The 22,774-nt window shown below is 32.8% G+C and overlaps 1 protein-coding gene and 2 pseudogenes across 4 annotated transcripts; 2 read left to right on the top strand and 1 right to left on the bottom strand.

Moving 5' to 3' along the window:
• Positions 1-1,584: 1,584 nt before the first annotated feature.
• On the bottom strand, positions 1,585-4,914 carry LOC124844785 (F-box/FBD/LRR-repeat protein At3g14710-like). 3 transcript variants are annotated; one of them, XM_047321793.2, is made up of 4 exons: positions 4,759-4,914; positions 3,537-4,515; positions 2,089-2,232; positions 1,585-2,014 (listed from the first exon to the last, which is right to left on the bottom strand). In XM_047321793.2, the coding sequence occupies exons 2-4, from the start codon at positions 4,497-4,499 to the stop codon at positions 1,724-1,726; spliced, it is 1,398 nt and encodes a 465-aa protein (XP_047177749.1). In that variant the 5' UTR covers positions 4,500-4,515; positions 4,759-4,914; the 3' UTR covers positions 1,585-1,723. The 3 variants fall into 3 exon arrangements, with proteins under 3 accessions (XP_047177749.1, XP_047177748.1, XP_087965667.1); XM_047321792.2 differs by having other exon boundaries at positions 3,537-4,512; positions 4,759-4,897; XM_088109541.1 differs by having other exon boundaries at positions 3,537-4,532; positions 4,759-4,862.
• Positions 4,915-15,999: 11,085 nt separating this feature from the next.
• Positions 16,000-17,508, top strand: LOC124844764 (putative purine permease 11 pseudogene; annotated as a pseudogene).
• Positions 17,509-18,685: 1,177 nt separating this feature from the next.
• Positions 18,686-20,062, top strand: LOC124844765 (plasma membrane ATPase 4-like; annotated as a pseudogene). Its single transcript, XR_015784869.1, has 4 exons — positions 18,686-18,896; positions 19,010-19,209; positions 19,289-19,640; positions 19,723-20,062. The product of XR_015784869.1 is annotated as a plasma membrane ATPase 4-like (transcript).
• Positions 20,063-22,774: the final 2,712 nt, after the last annotated feature.

The following is a 22,774-nucleotide window of genomic DNA, read 5'->3' as shown; positions in this document are numbered from 1 at the left end:
TTTAATACTTTGTAATTTTTAATTTCTTTAAATTAAACCATTTTTTAATTTGTGATCAAATTTTACACTAATTTTCACAAACTTTATTTCCAAATTCATTCGCACTCATTTCTAAATCATTTCAAAAAAAACAATCATCTCTCAAATTTCCTCAAATATATCCACTCTCTTTCGAATCTATCCTTTGAAATGAACATAACCTTAAGATTCAATGGTATTATTGCATGTTTTTGGTTCTCGTATGTATACCAGTTTCTTAATTAGAAGCAGAAAAACTAAAAACGAAACAAATGTTAAAAACATAAGCATATAGACAATTAAGTACCACATAACTTTTCGTCTTACTTTACTTATCAATTTTATAGGATTTAACACTACTTTCTACTTTCCTATCCATAATCAAAATTATGTTTTGAATTTTTGAGTGAATTAATGACAGATGAAAAATATCAATTAAAGTTCTCATTATTAATAAAAAACCTTCTTATATCAATATAATTTTTTATGTAATGTAACATTTTTGAGATCTACGTTAATTTACATCAACATTTATATTTGAAAATACTCATATGTTTCTTAATTTGGACATATAATATATGAATAATGATTATATGATTTTCTTATTAAAAATATAGTATTGCATGTTTATTTATTATGCTTATTAGATACTAACAAAATATTATAATCTAAATTATTCTGCATTTAAAAAAACTAATATATATATATATATATATATATATATATATATATATATATATATATATATATATATTTGCTAACGCGCGTACATCTGATTTTCAATTAGTACATTTTAGCAATGTGTACTGGGTTTTAGTAGACAAAAATCCTTATATATAATGGATTCGGGTATTTTAATAATTTTCATTCTCAAAACTAAAAAAAACCCCAAACCCTAACTCACTTCTGTCATTCCTCAACCTTTTCTCTGTCATCTCTACTGTAGCCTACATTTGCTGTTAAACAATTTACCTTTGTAAAGAGTTGAGTCATTGACATATTTACCTTCAAGGTTCATTCAAGATCTCTTTAATTTCACCATCTTCACTAACCTCTCTAATTTTATCATTTGTATATGTTGAATCATCATTTCTAAAACAAACCCTCCAGGCCAATTATCAATTCTATACTTGTGAAAATTATATAAAATTATATACGACAAAAATTATAAAATGAAAATTCATTATAAAATCATTTTTTGTAAGAAATTAACGAGTGTTTCTGATTTTTTTCAAGTCAATTACCAATTTCTTTATACTTGTGAAAATTGGATAAAATTAGATAAGATAAAAATTATAAAATGAAAACTCATTATAAAATAATTTTTTGTAAGATTGTTTAACCGTCAGTGTTTCTGATTTTTTTCAGTTTAGGCTACCATAGGATGACAAAGAAAATGTTGGAGTGAGAGAGATGAAAAAGAAAAGATTGAAAAGAACGAGGGAGGTGAGCAAGGGTTTGCAGGTTTCTTTTTCTTAAAACTTAGAATTCATGATTATATATATATATATATATATATATATATATATATATACACACACGAACGAACGAGGAATTTATATATAATTCAAATTAAAACTTCATGATCTTACTTACAACGAGAATACTAAGAAAATTAGTCAGGTGTGAGACGAAATATAAATATTTTTTAAAATACAAATATGAAAACCCATCTAGATTTTACCCATTTCATCCATACTGAAAGCTAATGTAATTTATCGACGGAAATACATTTAATGACAGCAAGGTTGGAAGACTTTGGAAAAGAGAGTATCTGCTGCGTAACTCTCTCCATGTCAATATCGGAATACCGCAGCCAGAAAGCAGTACATATAGTCATCTGCTCCAGAACTTTTGCATTCGCCATCACGAATTTCGCCAGAAGAAGCTCAGCCTCATGCACATTAAATTCCTTAAACTCAAAAACTTTGAGGCTACACAGAAAGCACTGAGGCACTGATGCAAAAAGCACATCTTTATTTAACTCTGATACTCCCTGAAATGTTTTTTTCTGAAAAATTAGTCATCATTTTTTTATTATGTGTCTTCCAACAATTTGAAAAAGCTTACATTTTGTAGAACAAGTGTATTAAGAATTGGGGAACTGTGAAGAATGTTCAGCAGAGCTTCACCAGTAACCTCATTTAGCTGCAGATAAGTCAATCTCCCAAAAACTGGTAGTTGGGAGAAAATATCTCTGGCATGAACCAAAACCTGTAAGACAAAGAAAATACTTTCAAACTTGTAGGTCAAAATTTTCATATCTTTTGGATAGATGTGTTCGCTAGATTATTAAAGTGCCATTAAAGTTTGGTAGCACATTTCACCACACAAGAAAACCCTAAGATGCAATTGTACTTTTGAGTTTTGTCTTTCTAAGAATTGTTTGCTTTTAATCTTTTCTTAACTTTAAAAAGCATTACTTTTTACTTTTTCAGTGTTTTATATAACTTTTATAGAAAAACAAAAAATTGTTATAACAACAACTTCAAAAATTAAAAACTAACATTTTTTTTAAAAGGTTATAATTTAAAAACTAACAATTTTTTTAACAGATTAAATATATTTATAGTTTATAGCAAAATTGATTTTTTTTAAATAAAATATTTTAGTTTTCAAACTAAATATAATTTTAATAGAAGAATTTTTTATATTTAATAGAAGAATTTTAAAGAATACAGTAAAAGATTTAGAATTATTCTTAGAAGAAAATTACCTTAGAGCATTTATCTTTCACCAAATCTCCTTTACACCTTATTATTTTTCCATTTCACAAATTTAATGCAAAAACTTCATATTGGTGTTGTAAAATCAAGGGTAGTATTTTCATTACTACATCCTGATTTCCTTTCTGACAACTTTTCCTCTTTGTTATAAAATTCCATCTATAAATTTGTAATTCAGCTAAAAGAATTCCTATTTAAAATCGGACACTAAATTAATCCCGTGTTCAATTTGTTACTAAAAAATTTATTTTTCTTTCACCAATTTCCATTATATATATATATATATATATATATATATATATATATATATATATATCACTAAATTAAACATTAAAGTCCTTTTTTCACTATTCTTTTTATAAAAAAAAAATTTAACTACTTAATAAACTATCGTAGTCAGATTAATCCTTTAAAAATTAAATTTAGTGAAAAAAGTTTAAATATATAATACGGAGAATAAACAATTTAACAGCTAATTTAGAAAATCTAAGTTTTTTTTTAAATAATGTGATGATAAGATTGCCTCTTTCTGTGAATTACCGAAATTGTTTTATGATATATGTTAAATAAATGTAAATTTGTATCATTAAATAAATTGATATTTTATTATAATATAATATTTTATTAAGAAAGGATAGTAAGTGTCAAATGATTGTTATATCTGAAAAGTTGTGTTACTCAACCACACTGTCAAAGTAGCTTTCTCAACCATGTTACTCATAACAGGCAAATAACAATTCTACCTATCAATAGATAAATTTCCAATTCACGTGACATGAAATGAAATCGTACCTTGTAAAACAGTAATTTCAATAATTGCACTTCAAGGATTTGTGCAAGAAGCTTATGAGCTTGATACCCAACTTTTTTCACTCTGTCCTTTCTGTCTTCATCAACAACAATCACTACAGATGCACTACGAATTGATGATGAATTCAACAGAACGATATCCTGTTCAAGATCACCCTCATAAGAGAAATCTGTTAAACTGGGGGCGAAAACAATGACTGAGGATTTATAAGCTTCATCTGATAGGGATCTCCAATTTCCAATGTAAAACCTTTCAAGTAGGGGTGCTTCTATTCTAATGTTCTGCATAGTGTGCCACTCGCATCCTCTAGCTTCAAGCACTTGGAGAACTGGGAGGTTAAGAATTAGGTCTTCTGAATAAGTGGAAGATTCACCCACTAACTTGATCCCAGATATGTTAAGTATTTTCAGATTTGGAAGAGAAGCAAAAAAGGGAACACATAGAGTGCATTTCATTTGAAGCACCAATTGTACCAGAGAGCTGCAACTGAAGAGGGAATGAGAGGGAAAGAGGACTTCATAGGAATACTGAATATGAAGGTTTTTTATTCCCCTTTCAAAGATAGAGGAGATCCAAGCATTCACATGGCTAGAATCATATTGGTAAGATGTTAAACAAAGAGAGAAACTTTGGATTCTTGAATTGGCAAGAAGAAGAAGCACTCTGTTCACAAAACACTCAAAATTTTGTTTATGCATCTTTTTCTTCCCGACACAGTGGAAACAATCATTGAGCTGAAGGCCTGTGATGGATGTCCAAACATGAATCCACCTTTTTGATAACAAACTAGAGTGAACTGCCTCCATTGATGGAAGGAAAGACAGAATGTGACCAAGAATACTGTCATGCAACTTGCTAATTATGTCTTCCCCAACAACCCCAGTTTCCTCGGTGGGAACTCCTTTTTCATTTTCATCATTATGGGTTGCAATTATTGATTTCATGACTTTGAATCACCTGCTGCATGAACACCGAAGCTGTCAAAGTTTCACAAATGCTCTAAGATGAATAATTAGAAAAGAAATGAAGCAGACTCATGTACGAATTTATCATAATTTCAAGCATCCTAATACAACATAAAGTGAATTAACAATTGAATTTCTAGGAGCTTACTGCAAAGTTTTTAACAATTGAAAGGAGAAATTTGAACATAAGAATCGACTAAGAGAAGTAGAAAATGCAATGAGAAGGATTCAGTCTCACCTTGATGGAGAAATGTTAGAATGGCAGAAAGTCTGGGTGAAATTCTGGGAACACTGAGAACTCAGAAAAAAAAAAGTAGTTGAGAAAAGAAAAAAAAGTATGAAAATGTAATTATGGGTTAACTCATCTTCGATTTTAAATAATTATAATAAAAAAATTATAAAAAAAATGAATAAAACTATTTAAATCACATGCTGGTTGAGCTTATTCCAATTTTTTTTAAAAATTTAAACATATTAAATGAGTTGGTATCTATTTGATTGAATTTGATCCAGTTTGAAAACTATTTAAATCAAGTTAACTCATAAGTTAAAATTCATTATAAAACTCATTATAACGTGTTTAGCTAAAAATAAAAAATATAAATAAATTATTATACATACAACTAAATTTATTTTAAAACTTAAATATGTTTTTAATTTTTTATGGACAAAATATTTAAGAAAATCCTTTTTACTAGAAATTTAAATAAAGCAAAAGAAAATTACAAGAATTTCATAAAAAAAAATCTGCAATTCCGTAAACTACCACAAAATATAATTTTCGCACCGATAAAAGCAAATAAATACTTTCCATAGTCTTAAGCCACAAAATATCAATTTCAATGTAATATTCATTTCCTCTCATAAATTTTTTGGTAATAAATCCCAATTTTTTCAATAAAATATTTCTCTTTCTCTTCACCTTTTAAAACCATTATCATTTTTTTTTTCAAAAAAAATTATATATTACTCGTTCCGTTCCTTTTCTTAATCAAATTTAATATTTTTTTTTTCAAAAGCTAAGAAATATAATAAATTTTATTACAAGATTTTCTATTTTATCTTTTTATTTACATCATGAAATATGAAAATAAAAATCCATAGAAAAATATTATCCTTAAAAACCAACGGAAAGAGTAATAAATTATGTTTTTTTCAATAAATTTTGAAATCAACATTTATGTGTTCATGTAAAAGCCACGTGAGCTGACAGAGTAATAAAGAGGTACATAATTCTCCACGCGTTAGAAAATATATGTGATACGAACAGAAGCATATGAACCCTCAAATTTTCAAAGATGTGTAAATTGGCCTAACTAACTAGGCGTCCGGGACTTTTTAAAATCAAATGGATTAGTTAAACTGTTTTTCAAATTCAAATAGGATTATCATGATAGGATAAGGGTATAATTTAAAAGAAATTAAAATGCATTATTTTCCAATTATTTTGAATTTCAAATTATTTTATTTTTACATGTTTGATTTATACAAAGGTAATTTTAGCTTATTATTTTTTATTTGAATTGAACATTTAACTTAAATATTATTTAATACTTCAAATTATGTTATTAATTTTTATGATGAAATGTTGAAATGTTTTAACGTTCGTTTAGTTGATTGAATGAGTTTGATGCATGATAGTTGATATGATTGGATTGAATGAACGTTCGTTTATTTAATGAGATGAAATGAAATATGGCTGAGTTAGGTTGTAATGTGTGAAATATATGAAACTTATATGATATGGATTGTATGAAGTATGAAAATTGATTATGATGTGAATTTTATAAAGTTAAGAAGTTATGAAGTTATAAGTTAAGAAAAAAAATGAGTTTGAATGTAAATCGATTCTGTATATGAGATTTCACTATGATAAAGTACGTTCGTTACTGAACGGTCATTGACCGTTCGGTTTTCCTAGTAAACCTAGTGGAAACGAGATTCTTTCATTTGGATAGAATCCTAGTGTAGGACGAGCGCCCTTGAGTGATAATACTATGCTTGAGCGTTCGGCCAAGCATAGTTGTGCTTGAGTTTACTGTGATAAACTCAAAAATATATATTTATGTAATTGTATATTATTATTGTTCGTAAATACCACTTCAATAATATCTTAATATATCTATCAAACCTTTTATTAGAAGTTTATTGGTGCTCGGTCTTATACCAAGCGCTCGTACTCATTTCTTGTATAATCAATCTTGGTAAAATAGCGTTCATCCAACTTCAGTAATATTTTCCTTTACCATGTTCGGTCCTTTACTGGCATTGGATTTATGTATGTGAACTATTCTAAATCTAGTTCCTTAACATCTTGACTAGTCTTCCTTCATTGGATCCGGCCTAGGGCCTCCATACTTGATTTATTCCTTGAGTATTGGTTTGAACTCAAGAGAGTCAGTTCATCCAACTGACTCACATGGTAAATAACGTTCGTCGCATATTGTACTATTGTACTCGGTTTATTTCTTAAATCTAAAAGTAACTCTCTCGGTCTTATTCTGTTCTGGAACGGGAGATTTATCGGTCTCGTTCCTATCGTTCGTCCTCATTCTGAAGAGGGCTGAACGTTCGGTATTTTATGTTCTTAGAACTGATGATGAAAATAACACTAAAGGAAAAGATTATAAAGGATGAAGAGTATTTGAGAGAAATTAAAAGTTGTGGATTTTGGACGAGCGTTCCAGGGAGGAACGACTCTTGAATGAATATTGAAATTTGTATAGTATGAATGTGGTAAAGCTTAGCTGGTGGTTCATCCTGATGTTCCGTGAGTACTCGTCCTCATGTAGAGGAGAGTAGGTCATGTGTGGGAACGACAGGAGGTCCTAGTCCTTAGGGGTACTTTGGACGGAACGGACTAACCTCGGGTGGCAACTGATAAGAATTCCAGTTACTACATCACCCGGGTGCATGAACGTCGTAGCTACACAAAATTCATACAGTCCGGACGGTCAGTCTAGTAGTAGGCCTTGCTTGAATCGTACGTTGAGATGTATTTGATGTGTTTGAATGTGATAAATGTATGTTATTGCTTGAATTAAATTACATAAGCTTACCCTGTGTTTTTCCTTGTGTTGTCTCGTTTGTAGGTCCGTCCTTGTCCTTGCAATGATCATCCGTGTGGATGTGAGCAGAAGGAGACGCGCTACTGGAAGAGGCGCTGGAAGAACAATATTTGGAGGAAGAGAACCTCGTGGAAGTTGAAGTTAAGGCCAAATCGTAGTACGTTCGGTTAGTAGTATAGTTTAGTTAGTATAAGGTGTCGTTCTGTCACCTTTTCTTTTGTTAGGAACAACCGTTCGGTGATTCCTTTTGTAAACCGTTCGGTCAGTTTCGTATTGTTGTATAAGTCAAATTTGAACTCTTACTGTTTATGGACGTTCGGTCAGAACCACACGTTTTCTTTAATGTTAAGACTGAACTAATATATTAATTAATGTGATTATTCTATTGTATGGTTTTATTACTGTATTTTTGGGATGTTACAAAAATCGTCTCAAATAGGTTCTTGTATTATTTTTGGTCTCAATTAGGTCCGTTGTTCCTGTAAAATTGAATCAATTGGAACCTTGCCTATAATTGGATTAGACGACGTTAAGATTTATTTGTCGTGGCATGCTGATTGCGCAGATGTTAACCACGTGGCAAAGAAAGCTCGCATTATGTGGATGTGTAATTTAAAAATTCAAAAGAATAGGATTTCATTAAATTCTTAAATTCCAAGATGAAAATCCTTAATTAAAAAGGGTGCTTAAGGTGATCGAGTTTGTTGTTGTGCGATGCAGGTGGGTGGGTGGTGAACATAGTTGTTCTTCTTCCAACAGGATGTCGAAGGACTAGTGATGTCTTGATGTTCTTCAACATGCATTTCACTACAAGAAATGCCTTAATTAATGAAGAATTAATACCGACGACCTTTTGTCTGTTGGTAAAGATGATATACCGAAGGATTTATCGACGGTCAATTAAGATGGTTATTACGGACGACTTATGCCCGTCGGTAATGGGCAACGAATTTATTGAAGGTTTTTGGTCGTCGGTATAGGCATGGACTTATTGAAATCAGGATTTGGGATTTTCCTCTTCTATTTTCCCAAAATCCATATTCGCGAAAACAAGCTCCTCTCCATTTCTAAGTTCACTGCTCTACCCTCTCCCCTCTCCCCCCATTGTAATCTTTGTCTCCCTCTCTCGTTCAGAGTTTGAAAGCACCATTGCCATTGTTTCCCACTCGTCCATTACGATTTCGCCATGGCCATTGATCGTTCTCGATAGGGATGGTAACAAGTCGGGTCGGGCACAGATAGTGCCTACCCGCAACCCGACCCGCATGCAAAAAATCGTACCCGTAACCCGACCCGCTACCCGTTGGATATCTGCATAAAAAAATTCGCGGATTTTTTTCAACCTGCGGATACCCGTTGGATACTCGTTTTCAACCCACAAATATTTAAAAAATATATTTTGTGAATTTTTAAATAAAGTTTAAATTAAATTACAAGAGAACAATTTAATATATTTGCTACATATTAAAAAGACATAATGTAATTTTTAAACAAGTTAAAGAAAACAAATACTGAACAACTTTTGAAAAAAAAAATGATATGAGGAAGAAACACCACATAACTAAGTCTCAATTTATATAATGGTACTGAAGACGCTCGTTGCAACTACTTCAAATGGCCTTGATAGATGACGCTAAAATCATCCAACGAAACCCTAATTCTCTTGATCAAGAACTAATTTGATTGTAAAAATCCTAATTTCGAACGAGAACAATGAACCCACTCAAACCCTATTTTCCCTAATTTCGCACACTCAACAATCTCACCAAAAATCCTAACTTATCTCTAATACGTTTTATTTTAATTTCGCACAATAAATAAAACATTGTCTTTTTATTCAATTTAACTTATTTAAATCTTAAAATAAATAAATTCCACCTAATGCGACCTCAATGTGCCACATGAGAAATAATTCCTTGGTTAGCATGCCATGAGACAAAAATTTTAATGCTGGCTAGTCCAATTAACAACAAGGTTCAAATTGATACAACTTTACAGGAACAAGGACTTAATTGAGATAAAAAATAATACAAAGACCTATTTGAGACGATTCTGCATAAATAGGTATCTCGAAAATGATTAAACCTTTTTCTTTTTGGGATTATTGTAGAAACAGACTTGTCTTTATAAAAAATCAATAGAATACGCCTCAATTGTGACCACAACTGAAGCAGAAAGCCCTTTACGACGTCGGTTCTGGCCACAACAGAGGTAGAAAGGTTGACGAAAAAAAAACAAAAAACACCTTTACTGCCTTGGTTAAACCACAATCAAGGTAGAAAACCCCCCTCTATTGCCTCGGTTATTGTTAATACCGAATTTCGTCCGGATTGATTTTTGACTTTCCTTTAATGTGTTCTCCTATGTTTATTATTTATTTATTTTTATTTCTTTATCATTTTTATTTTTATTTTTATTTTTATTTTCATTTCTATCCCTTTTTATTATTTATTTATTTGTTGTTAACTATTATTATTTTGTTTTTATTTATATAAGTCATCTTATCTTATTTTATTCTCCCCTTCATTTATTATTTCTTTTTATTTTTTATTTGGTTTTATCTCGTTATATTTTATTTTATAACTAAAAAAAAGAGAACGAAGAAAAAAAACGTGTACGTGTGTTGGAGCGAGAGGGGACAGAAATGATTTTCTGCAGAGAGCAAGGTGGTGGCAGAGGCGCGATTTGGGTGTACGGTTTTGGTACAGAGAATGGCACAAAAGACAAGCACGGAAAGCAGATTGGATTGTCGGTTTTGGGAGGAAAAGTAAAAAAGGATTTTTGACATTTTTGCTGAGGAGGATTTTGCTTCACCATTTGGCATCTGCAAAGAAGAACCAGAAGAGATTTTCACAGCAAAGGCAAGGGAGATTCATTGGAGAGGCAGGGGCGACAGGAGCAAACGGATCTCCGAGAGGTAAGTATTGCCTTGCACTCCATCTTGCACATATTTCTGTTTGAATTTGCCATGCTTGCATATGATTGTCGTTGAGTTGCATCACCCTCCCCACGTAACATTAGAACAGTGTCTTCACCCTCTTAAACGAACCTCCACTTCCATTCATTCTCTGTTTCACCACGCTCCCTCTCTCCTTCCACTCTCACACTCTTCCCTATTCACTCAACAAAATCACACCCTCCAAAACCAAGGCCAAAACGATAATCTTGATCATTATACTGGCCTTCATCTCCAACACTATCACACGATCATCATCATTCATACACAGCCAATATACCCCAACCTTTGACCCCTCTCTCCGGAAACCACCTCATCTTCATCCATTTCCAATAACTAACCCACAACCTTCACGCTCCCACTTCAAACTTCCGCCATCTTCATATTCATCTTCATCATCTTCAACTCTGCCATCCACTATACCTCCAACGTCTGCCCATCACCCCGTGAACCCGTCATCCTCCTTCACGCAATCATCGCCGCTCCCCACTTCATCATCTTCATCTCCGAATCAGCCTTCACCTTCGTCACCACCGAACAACATCTACACACATAGCCCATTGTACAGTCAAGAAAACAACAAGAGGAAAGAGAGGAAGGGTTGGAACGAGAGGCGGTGGCGTGGTGACTGGGTCGCGGTGGTGAGCGGCGGCCAGTTAGGCAGGCGCGGCGCAGAGACGCCAGAGAGGAACCCCTCCCTGGGTGGCCGGATCGAGGCGCGACGTAACGTGGTGGCTGGTCCAGAGGGGGCAGTAACGCGGTGCCCATCTTCGTCGCGGTGGCTGGTTTGGTTCGGAGGTGGCGGGGGCGTGCCTCCCAGCCCTAGCTTTTCCTGGTCAGAGAGAAAGAGACCTGGGTCTCGATGAAGGGAGGCAGCATTGAGTGTAGAGTGAGAGAACCCCTAGGGGAGTTCTAGGTTAGAAACCACCCGGGTGGGCCAAGCCCAGAATAAACGCACGTTTTTAGGCCTTTTTACGAACGTTCGTCATCTACCCCCTCTCCGAACGTCCGTCCGGCCACTTCTTGGACGGACCATTTGGGTGACCATCTCCCCAACGAACGCTCGTCCACAACAAGCGCTCGTCATTCGGCCCCTTTCCCAGCGTCCGTTCGTCAACACCCCAACGAACGCTCGTCTTTCAGCCTCCTTCCCAGCGTCCATTCGTCAACACCCCAACGAACGCTCGTCCCCAACGAACGCTCGTCAACAACGAGCGCTCGTCTTTCAGCCTCCTTCCCAGCGTCCGTTGATCAAAACCCCAACGAACGCTCGTCCCCAACGAACGCTCGTCATCAACGAGCGCTCGTCATTCAGCCCCTTCCGAGCGTCCGTTCGTAAACTCCCCAACGAACGCTCGTCCCCAACGAGCGCTCGTCACTCAGCCCCTTTCCGAGCGTCCGTTCGTCAACCCCTTTCCGAGCATCCGTTCGTCAACCCCACAACGAACGCTCGTCCCCAACGAGCGCTCGTCATTCAGCCCATTTCCCAGCATCCGTTCGTCATCGCCCAACGAACGCTCTCCACCAACGAACGCTCGTCATCCAGGCCCCTTTTCTCAACGTACGTTCGTCAACTCTCCCCAACGAGCGCTCGTGATTCTGAATCCTTTCCCAACGTACGTTCGGCCTCTACCACGGACCGCTCGTTAACCAAGCTTTTCAACTGACCGTTCGGCACCCCTTTTTTATTTTATTTTTATTTTGGAAGCCCCATTTTGTTTTTTTTTATTTTATTATTTATTTATTTATTTGCCTTTTATTTACCTTATTTCATTTTATTACTTTATTTTATTTATTTCTTTTAAATATCCACTTATTTCAAAATATATATATAATAATTTTACTTATATACACATAAAAAATAAAATTTACAAAAATACGCTTTATAAGGTTTAGGACACGTGAGACCGCTCGTGTCGTCCTTGTGCTAAGAACCCTTTCTTATTTTTCATAAAATTTACAAAAATATGTTTTAAAGGTTAAGCACACGTGAGATCGCTCGCGTCGTCCTTGTGCTAGAAACCTGCCCTTCTTTCTTAAGTAAAAAATTACAAAAAATCGTTTTAAAGGTTAAGCACACGTGAGACCGCTCGCATCGTCCTTGTGCTAGAGACCTTCCTTTCTTTATTAAATAAAAAATTACAAAAATATGTTTTAAAGGTTAAGCACATGTGTGACCGCTCGCGTCGTCCTTGTGCTAAAAACCTTTTCTCTCTTTTTCATCAAATTTACAAAAATATGTTTTAAAGGTTAAGCACACGTGAGACCGCTCGCGTCGTCCTTGTGCTAGAAACCTGCCCTTCTTTCTTAAGTAAAAAATTACAAAAAATCGTTTTAAAGGTTAAGCACACGTGAGACCGCTCGCGTCGTCCTTGTGCTAGAGACCTTCCTTTCTTTATTAAATAAAAAATTACAAAAATATGTTTTAAAGGTTAAGCACACGTGTGACCGCTCGCGTCGTCCTTGTGCTAAAAACCTTTTCTCTCTTTTAAATAAAATTACAAAAATATGTTTTAAAGGTTAAGCACACGTGTGACCGCTCGCGTCGTCCTTGTGCTAAAAACCTTTTTCTCTCTTTTAAATAAAATTACAAAAAATATGTCTTAAAGGTCGAACACTCGTGAGATCATCCGCATCGTCCTAGTGTTCAATACCTTTCTCTCTTATTTACATAATTTTAAATAATGGTATGAGTACTCGTGTGACCGTCCGCGTCGGCCTAATGCTCATTACCTGCTTTTTCTCGAAAATATTAAAAACATAAAATCTTCAAATTAAAAAAAACATCTGCTTTTTTCAAGCAACGAACGACCTTTTGAAGCCAGAACTACGTGATCCTTGATTCTCCATCGAAAGTGGAGATACGTAGGAGCAAGGCTAGCCCTTGTCAGGTTCACTTTCCCAAAAATTCCAAAATCATTTCAAAACGAATTTTCAATCATTTCAAAACAAATCTTTCAATCAATTTCTCAAACAAATCTCTCAAACATTTTCAAAAAGAACTACGTAACCCTGATTTCTCATTTTGAATGAGAATACGTAGGAGCAAGGTCAATCCTTGTCGGGCCCAAAACACTAAAAAATATGTTTTGTTTATTTAGAATTTTATTTTAGGGGATAGTTAAACATTTTGAAAACCACATCATATTTGTGCATTTAGTTAAAGGTACTGCCTTAGGGCAGGCGTTGTGGGGTGCTAACACCTTCCCCACGCGTAACCGACTCCCAAACCCAATCTTTGGTTTTCGTGGACCGTGTTTTATCGTTTTATGGTTTTTCCGTAGTTTTCCATAATAAACTATGGTGGCGACTCCAAATCTCTTTTTAAAACCCGTTTCTTTTTTTTTGGATCGTCGTCCCGTCGCGATTCCGGTTGCGACAGTTATCTAGCAGGCAAAAACTCTGACAAAAAATAAAATAAAAAAGAACATCCCTCTACTGCTTCGGTTGCATTTGAACTGAGGCAAAAACCAACACCTTTTTGCCTCGGTTCTTAACCGAGGTAAAAAGTGGTAGACTTTTTGCTTCGTTTGTATATGCCTCGGTTTGGGAACCACCTTTGTTATCTCTTTTAACCTTTTTTTATCACCATTGCATTTGATCCATCCATATATGTTTTTTCTCCCATGAAAAAGATGATTTTTGTTACTTTATTTATAGTCGTGGTGACTCTTCAACAATGAACTTTTTATCTATTGGATGTCAACAATACATCCCCTAATGGCGATTTGCAATAAGAGATTTACATTGAGCAATCTCCTAAATTTGTTGCTCAAGGAAGTCTTTTGGATTGATATTTCATCTTTTATGTCTAAATCATTAACAATTTGGTGTTACTTGAGTACAAAAGTATATATTTTCTCTAAGTCTTTGTGAATTATATTAGTAACAAGCTTGATATATATGATTTGTATGCACCAACTTACGAGGAGTGTTAGATATATTATATTTATATTTTATCTTTAGTTAGTTTGTTATTATTTCTTATTTGTATTTTAGATTTAATCCATATTTTTTCTATTATAAATAGAATAATATTTATTGTATATATTCCACACAAAAGGAAGATTAATTTTATATATAGTTTTCACTATATTTAACAATATTTAATACATAATTATTCTATTAATTAAATGTATATTTTAATAAATCATTCAATTTTTACATATTAAATAATTTAGTTTGTTTTAAAAAATTGTTTTAAGATTAAAGTAATAATAATAATAATAATAATAATTAAATTTAACTCAACAAAACAAAAAGATATATAACAAAAATATGTATTCAAGTTGAATCTGTATGGGTTTTGTGTATAATAGAAATTATATTAATGCGTTATGTGTAGTAAGGTGGCGTACACCACATAAACGACCGTCATTTCAATTTGGTTGTTGCACGTGAGTGGTTGTTCGCACATGCGCTACTTGTCGTGTAAAACGTAGACTGTAGCAACTTTAGGTTGGAACATAAATGGCGTGAGCCTACAGTTGGATGACCTTAACTTCTCAGTTGACTTACACCCTTTCTTGTCATTATGTCAACAGAAACAATTAAGAACCATTTTCCTTCTGGGACAAGCCTTCAAATCCCGTTTCTGGTATGCACAAAAAATTGAAAAATATATACTGGAAACACAAAAGTAAAGATGACAAATTACCAGTTTTTAACATAAAATAATAATTTTTTTAATATTTTTTTCAATGATCACTTATTTATGAATTAGATAAGATTTATGTAATAATATTATGGTACATCGAATAATCTCACATCATGTAAAAAGTGGTGTAGATCAATCATAAATAGTCAAATTTAATAAAAGTGATGATTCTATCGTATAAACCCTTTACGAAACAGCATTTATTTACCAAAATTATAAAAAGTTATGAACTTCTTTTTTCCTCATCTCAATTCATTTTTTTCCCAACTAAGATTGAGGCAGAAGCTATAGTGTGATTAGGATACAAACCTAAGCTAAACAAATATTACATAGTTGAAGCACCAAGTATCAAAGTGTCATGAACCTCATACTCAAGTAGCAGTCATGCATCACTTAGATCAATAAAAGAGAAAGGTTTTTGAGAAAATAAAATAAAACACCATGGGAGATTCCCTTTTGAAACCTTCCAAATGGAAACCTACACCATGCCGCTTTAGAAGGGAAGATCCAAATACAAGATACCATTGTGAAACTATGTAGATTTCTCTATGCTTAAAGTAAAAATAATAAACATTTTAAAAGTATATGCACATAGAAGATCAGTTGGCACTTAAATAGAAATTTCAGCACCAAAGCTTTCCTCCAACTATGGTCTTATCTTACAGATTTAGAGGATCGTTCTCTTTTACACCAAGCTAATGTTGAGACACTAGTGATTCATCTTTCACCAAACACATTTGAATGGCTGATAGAGAAATTGAACCCTCCTCACACTACCACCCAGGTCACTCTTTCCTCATCCACTTTATCAATTTCCTAGGCTACAAGACAACAAAAAAAAGTGCTAAATAATAAGATATCAGAAGTAATACCCTCTCTAATTTTTCTTTCAATTCGTGATCTTTTTTAAATGCACAATATTTTCATGAATCCAGATTTTCAGAAGGCAAAGGCTAGAAAGGTTCTATTTGTATATATTCTCTAGAAAATATAAAGAGAACTATCAAATTCATTCTTTGGGACAATTCAAACAATGTTGAATATTGCTGGTGTTGCAGGACATAACATTGCTGCAGATGATGAGGTAAAAGAATTAATTGCAGTAGGTGTTTCAACAACAACAGATGAAGATGAACAATCACTGCTCCTGCTTAGCCGTTGGAAATGGTGGTTTTTAGTAGTAATCAACGTAGCTATACTCTTGATGGGTCAATCTGGTGCAGTCTTGCTAGGGAGATTCTACTTTGACCAAGGAGGAAAAAGCATATGGATGGCAACACTAGTACAATCTGTGGCTTTTCCAATCCTTTTCTTTCCACTTTTCTTCTTCCCTCACTCAGAAAACCTTTCTGTCACCACTGACCTCACCATAAACTGTTCTACTCACACTGTCATCATGGTTTACATCCTCTTGGGTACCCTATTAGTTGGAGATAACTTGATGTACACAATAGGGCTTCTATACCTTCCTGTATCTACTTACTCCCTTATCTGTGCATCCCAACTTGCTTTCAATGCCATATTTTCCTTCTTTATCAATGCTCAAAAACTCACCTTGTTAGTACTTAACACAGTGGTTTTTCTCACCATATCAGCTTCACTTCTAGCAGTTCATTCTGACTCCTCAGAGAATGAAACGATGAACGTTACCGGGAACAAACACATGGTTGGTATTTCGTGCACTATCGGTGCATCAGCTGGGTATGCCCTTTTGCTGTGCCTGATGCAGGTATCATTTGAAAGGGTGTTGAAGAGGGAAACATTTTCTGTTGTCCTAGACATGCAGATTTGGACATCTTTTGTTGCTTCATGTGTTTGCATAGTGGGAATGTTTGCCAGTGGGGAATGGCAGGGTTTGAAGGATGAAATGAGGAGATTCAAAGCAGGAAGAGAGGTTTACATTCTGACCCTTGTTGGAACTGCTTTGGCTTGGCAGATTTGTTCTGTTGGAGTTGTGGGGTTGATCTATTTGGTGTCTTCGTTATTCTCCAATGTTATGAGCATGCTGAGCTTACCACTTGTTCCTGTTGCTGCAGTTCTTCTATACCATGAACATATCGATGGTGTCAAGATTGCGGCCATTTTGTTGTCAATCTTCGGTTTCAGTTCTTATATTTACCAAAATTATTTGGACGATACCGAGTCCAAAGCACCAGCAGGAATTCATCATACTGCTACCCCAGAAATCTCCATTTCCTGATAGATGTTGAAGATGTTTAGTTTTTCACTACAGCTTTTGGCAAGAAGAAATGAATTTTTGAAATTTCAAAGTTTGATATGTTTTCTATATCAAGGAATTGTTATGGAATATTTATATCGGTTTAGTGAGTTACTAAAATTCTAAGTGATCATCTTTAACGGAATAAAGTTAGAAACACTCAACTTGTGTGTATATCATTTTTAACTTTATTTTTCAATTAAAATTAGAATGGTATTCTAGAAATTAAGGATGACTATTTACAAAGAAGAGAAATGTACTTCCAAAATGAATTGAAAACTTCGAATCAAACTGAAATTAGGAATTTACTTCTATTATGGTACGTAAAGAACCAACAGTTTTTCTATTTTCATAGGACTTAACTAAATTTTAAATATATCATAAATTATGTATTTTTATTTGAATGTTTATATAATAATTTTTTTATTAAATGTCTAAAATATGTTTTACTTTTGTTTAAGAATTATGGTGTTTAATTTTATCCTTAACATACTACTGTGACCACTTTTTTTGGTCTTCTTGTCTTTTCAACTCGATCAACCTTTTCTTTCTCTTTCAATTTGGCCGTTAAATCACTCTTACACTTTTACAAAAAGATAAATAAGAGTAACGCTATTTGATGATAAAATCAAATAACAGAAAAAAAAAATACTTAATTAAAAATACAATATCCAAATTTTTTAGTTATTTAAAATTTAATTAAAATTTTAAAAATAATACTTTTATAATTAGAATAATATAAACAAAAAAATTGATGAATGATTATATGGTTAGATAAGGCATCATATAGTTTTACACTATGGTAGAAAAAAGTTTTGATATTGGTTACTGTGGTTATTATATCTCGTTTTACCAATCGAGGTAAAATTGAAATTTTGTCTTATTATTAATTGAGGCATAAACCTCATTATCCAACCTTAATACAGAAGAATCAAGGCACAAAAAATAATTAAATAGATTTAAACTTTCGGATCATTTTTATATTTATACAGGAACATTAAGTAAGTTTATATTTGTAACTATTTCAATTGTGTTATAATAGGTGAAAAATTGAGTCAATTTTATCTGTCTTTATATTACATGAAATTTTTTATTTAAATTAATTGTTCGTGGCACAAAATTAAATTATTTAAAAAAATTTATTTTATAATATTTTATCGCCACGAGCACAGTAGCAACGCTGCTACCGTCGCTGGAGAGAAACACCATTATTGCGACACCAAAAATAGATCCTCCACGCCGTGAACCAGGACCGAACCAGATCGCATGACAGAGGCGACGAGAAATCGTCGCGTCTCCAGCGGCTACCGCTGCGCTTGCGAGAACTCCATCGCAGAAAAACCAGACCACACGGCGAGGCCAGTCCACTACCGTGACGGAGAATGCGAAGGGAGAAGAAGCTGTCGCGCTTCCACCACAACACTAGAAGTAAAAAGAAGAAGCTCGAAAAACAGTGGTGGCAGGATTAGGGTTCTAGGTTCGCGAAGAAGATGAGGCAGAAAGGGGATTTCAAATTTTTAGGGTATCTGGTTGCCGATTTGGATTCAAAACCCACCAAGAAATAAAACAATGGGAAAATTTTTCCAAACTGACATGAGAGGTCTGACACACTAATTGACTTACTATTAGGAACAATCATGTCAATTTCCAAGGACAGAGTGAAGTCATCTTCGTTGCCCGATAGCTGGAAACTGCAAGAAATATTTGCTACTAGGGTTGTGCTTGGAAGTTACTTGGCACTGATGACTATCATATTTTTCTGGGCAATGGAAGAAACTGATCTCTTCCCTGTAAGAATTATTCAACTGAAATAAGTTCAAGACCTTTTCTTGGATCAAACAAATAACACCCCTTTGACTGTTCTTGCAGGAAAAATTCGGAGTTAGACACCTGACTCATGATGAAATGATGTCTTCTTTGTATTTGCAAGTTAGTATAGTCAGTCAGGCTCTGATATTTGTTACGCGTTCTCGAAGCTAGTCCTTTGTTGAACGCCCTGGAATGCTGTTAGTTATTGCTTTCGTTATGGCTCAGCTGGTAAGCATAGCACTGTATGCTTTCCAAGGACTGGAGCTTTGCAAAGGTGAAAGGAATTGGTTGGGGTTGGGCAGGAGTCATCTGGCTATACAGTATTGTCTTCTACTTTCCCCTTGACCTCATGAAGTTTTCCATCCGTTACATATTGAGTGGCAAGACTTGGCTAAACCCCCTAGAAAACAAGGTATATATCTATTCGTATGTTAGCTTTCTTTGTGAAAGCTTTCATGGCATTGATTTGAATTGGTTGTTTCAAAATCTGTCAGACTGCCTTCGCAACCAAGAAAGACTATGGTAAAGAGGAGAGGGAAGCTCAGTAGGCTCATGCTCAGAGTAAATTTAGATAGAGTAAATTTTTATTAAATATAAAATTTGAATATTTGGTGTTTCGTCGGCCGGTGGTGGCGCCGGTGGAGCAGCGATGGGGAGGACGTGGAGGAGAAGTTTCTCACGCCTCTAAACTTTAAATGTTAGGTGAAATTGAGATTATAAATTAAATCACAATATGACATGTAATCTTAAAAATAATTACAGCTCAATGTATGTTATCATAGTTAAAATTGACTCAATTTTTTAAATATTATAATTCAATTAAGACAGATATAAATTAACATTTAATAGACAGGATAAAATTGACTCAATTTTTCAAATATTATAATTCAATTAAGACAGTTATAAATTAAGATTTCTGTATAAATACGAGAACCAGATTTAAACCTAACTAAATAATAAAAAGTAAAAAGAATAGGAAATTATTTTTTAATTATATAAACAACTAAAGCATAATATGATTAAAATAAAAAATTATTTATATTAAAAAAAGTTTAATCCGATTATCATTGGTAATCAATTATCATAAAAAAAATAATTTTTAAAATAATTTTTAGAATAATCGATTACCCATCGTGATAATGAATTATCAATTATAATTGTAAATAGACTCTTCAGTTTTTTTGTACGTAAGGTCCTTTTTCTCGAATCAAATTTCTTATGCCAATTTCTCTATCCTGTCCTTTTTACTTTTATTGTAGTTATTTATAAGGAGTCAAATTTATTTATAAGAAAGGAAGTTTTTAAAAAGCATAGTTTTAATAAGTATACCAATTCACTTTTCCTTTTTGGTTTTGTCTACCCCTTAATATTATAGTGTGAGATTCTAAAAGAAACTAATTTAGATACTAATTTACAAAATAATTATAATTTTTTATTTATAATAAAAAATAATTTAAATACTAATAAATTTAGTTTATAAAATAATATCTAAATTAACCCATGTTAGTTATTATTGTAGTATCTTAATTTGGTTGTTATTTAACAAATTTGTTACAGTGATTAACACTTGAACTCGAAGTGAGAAAATCAAATGAGAATCTTTTAAAATTAGTATATAATGTTTATTAAATAATCAAGCAGTAATATAAAATGATTTCACATACATTAAAAAGTTAACAAATATCAAGTGATAATTACACATTCAAAATATATTAACAATTCTTAATATATAGAAAATTTTATAAAAGTTTAATAGTTATACGTTATTTTATCAAATTTTGTACACCGACAATGGATCAAATACTGTTGCATAATTGATATAATAATTATTACATAATGAAGGAACTTTCTTCTGTCATTTCCATAATTTTCTTCTTGCATTTTTATAATTTTACTTTTTCATTTACCTCTTTTAAATTGTAAAATTTGAAAGTTGTTTTTTTTTTTTAATTTTTAAATGGTATAATTTGAAAGTCAAAAATAACTTTCGAATTACGTAATACGAAAGTTATTTCTTTTAAAAAAAATAGATTTCTCAATTGAATAATTCAGAAGTTAGAAATGATTTCTGTATTATATAATTTAGGGTTAAATGTATTTTTGTCCTTTAATTTTCATTGAAAATTGAAATTTGTCCTTTTTTGAAATTTTGGATCAATTTAATTCTTAAACTTTAGAAATGTGTGAATTTAGATATTTTAATTAAATTTTATTAACTTTATTTGATGTTTCAAACGCATAAATATTAAAATATCAAATAAATCTAACAAAATTTAGTTAAAAGATCGCTGAAAATTAAGGGACCAAAAACGTATTTAATCCTATAATTTAAGAAACAAATTATTTCTCTTGAGAAAACGTGTCATCAACAAATAACATTAGTGTGAAAACTCCAAAATAATAGAAAAATCACAATCCTTAATATTATGTAAAAAATTTACACAATCCATAGACAACTTCCACGTCTTTAGACTCCAAATACACTTAATTCTTTAAAGTAAAAATTTCACCTAAACTTCACAATACTCCATTTAAATAAGAAACTGTCATATAAATCTTAATCCATATAAAGTGATTTTTAAAGTTTAATTTTGACTTAAACTCTGTAAGATTGTTATTATCTTAAAATATTAGGGTATATTCTATGAGATTTGATCCACGCTACCGACAGAAGTCTTCCTATTAGAAAAACACAGAAGCTTTTATTATGTATATTATTCATACACGCAAGAAAAAGTCCTAATAAAAGTGATAACAAAAGCTAGTGAAACTCTAGGAGGCTTATAAGCCAATAATTTTCAATGGTGATTTTTTCTTCCTTCTCCAATGATTTATTTCTGGTTGGCTTAGCGAATTCCCACCCACCCTCCAAATTTAATGGAAAACAAATGGTGAAGAAAAGGGTGACAGCATGGAATCTTTCACATGATCATTCAATGTTGCAAAAACACTTTTACCATTTTTGTCGCAGACCCACCTCGCCTACTTTTCATTTGCTGTCCATTTCAACACACTCTTGTATTCTCAAGAAAACAAGGAACATTCTGTTAAGAAATGTTATGTCCAGATCAATCAGATAAGTTGTAAATATTATATTAAAAAGTAAACTTTAAACCTAATTTAATCTCATAAAATTGATTTGTATTTACTTATATATTATAAATTGATTTTATCTCTGATTGATACGAGACTTTCAATTCATTCCAACAGAAGAATCAAAGTAATATGGTTAGGGTATGAACAAATCATTCGCTTTTGGTCTAGAAAATTTCACTGTGAGCTACACTAAAGGCATTGACTTTGCTGATGCCACAAAAGTCCAACAAGGTTTTCACACAATGTTTTTTTCTTGGTTGAAAAGATTAGGGAGGAAAAATATTTGCCTTTGCCTAAAGAAGAAAAAGTCTCAGTAAGAGAAAAGGTTTGCAGAAGTGCTAAAATTTATCTCACCTCACCTCAAATAGAAAAGTGATCACCAACATTAGTTGACATGAATGATAGTGACGTTTTTTTTTACTAAGTTATTCAGAGAATTATCTATTTTGT

This window comes from Vigna umbellata, chromosome 3 (assembly GCF_029865625.1).
Source record: "Vigna umbellata cultivar VRB3 chromosome 3, Vumbellata_1.0, whole genome shotgun sequence".
NCBI classification, from domain to species: Eukaryota; Viridiplantae; Streptophyta; class Magnoliopsida; order Fabales; family Fabaceae; genus Vigna; species Vigna umbellata.
The sequence above is the reverse complement of the archived record's forward strand: the minus strand, read 5'-3'. Positions and strand labels throughout refer to the sequence as shown.

What these genes read in the sequence shown, in the direction of transcription:
- LOC124844785 (XM_047321793.2), bottom strand. Translation starts at nt 4,499, where the DNA reads ATGAAATCAATAATTGCAACCCATAATGATGAAAATGAAAAAGGAGTT. An exon ending in TGAAATTACTGTTTTACAAG is followed by an intron (nt 2,233 to 3,536) that starts GTACGATTTCAT and finishes TTTGTCTTACAG; the next exon opens with GTTTTGGTTCATGCCAGAGA. An exon ending in ATACACTTGTTCTACAAAAT is followed by an intron (nt 2,015 to 2,088) that starts GTAAGCTTTTTC and finishes AAAACATTTCAG; the next exon opens with GGAGTATCAGAGTTAAATAA.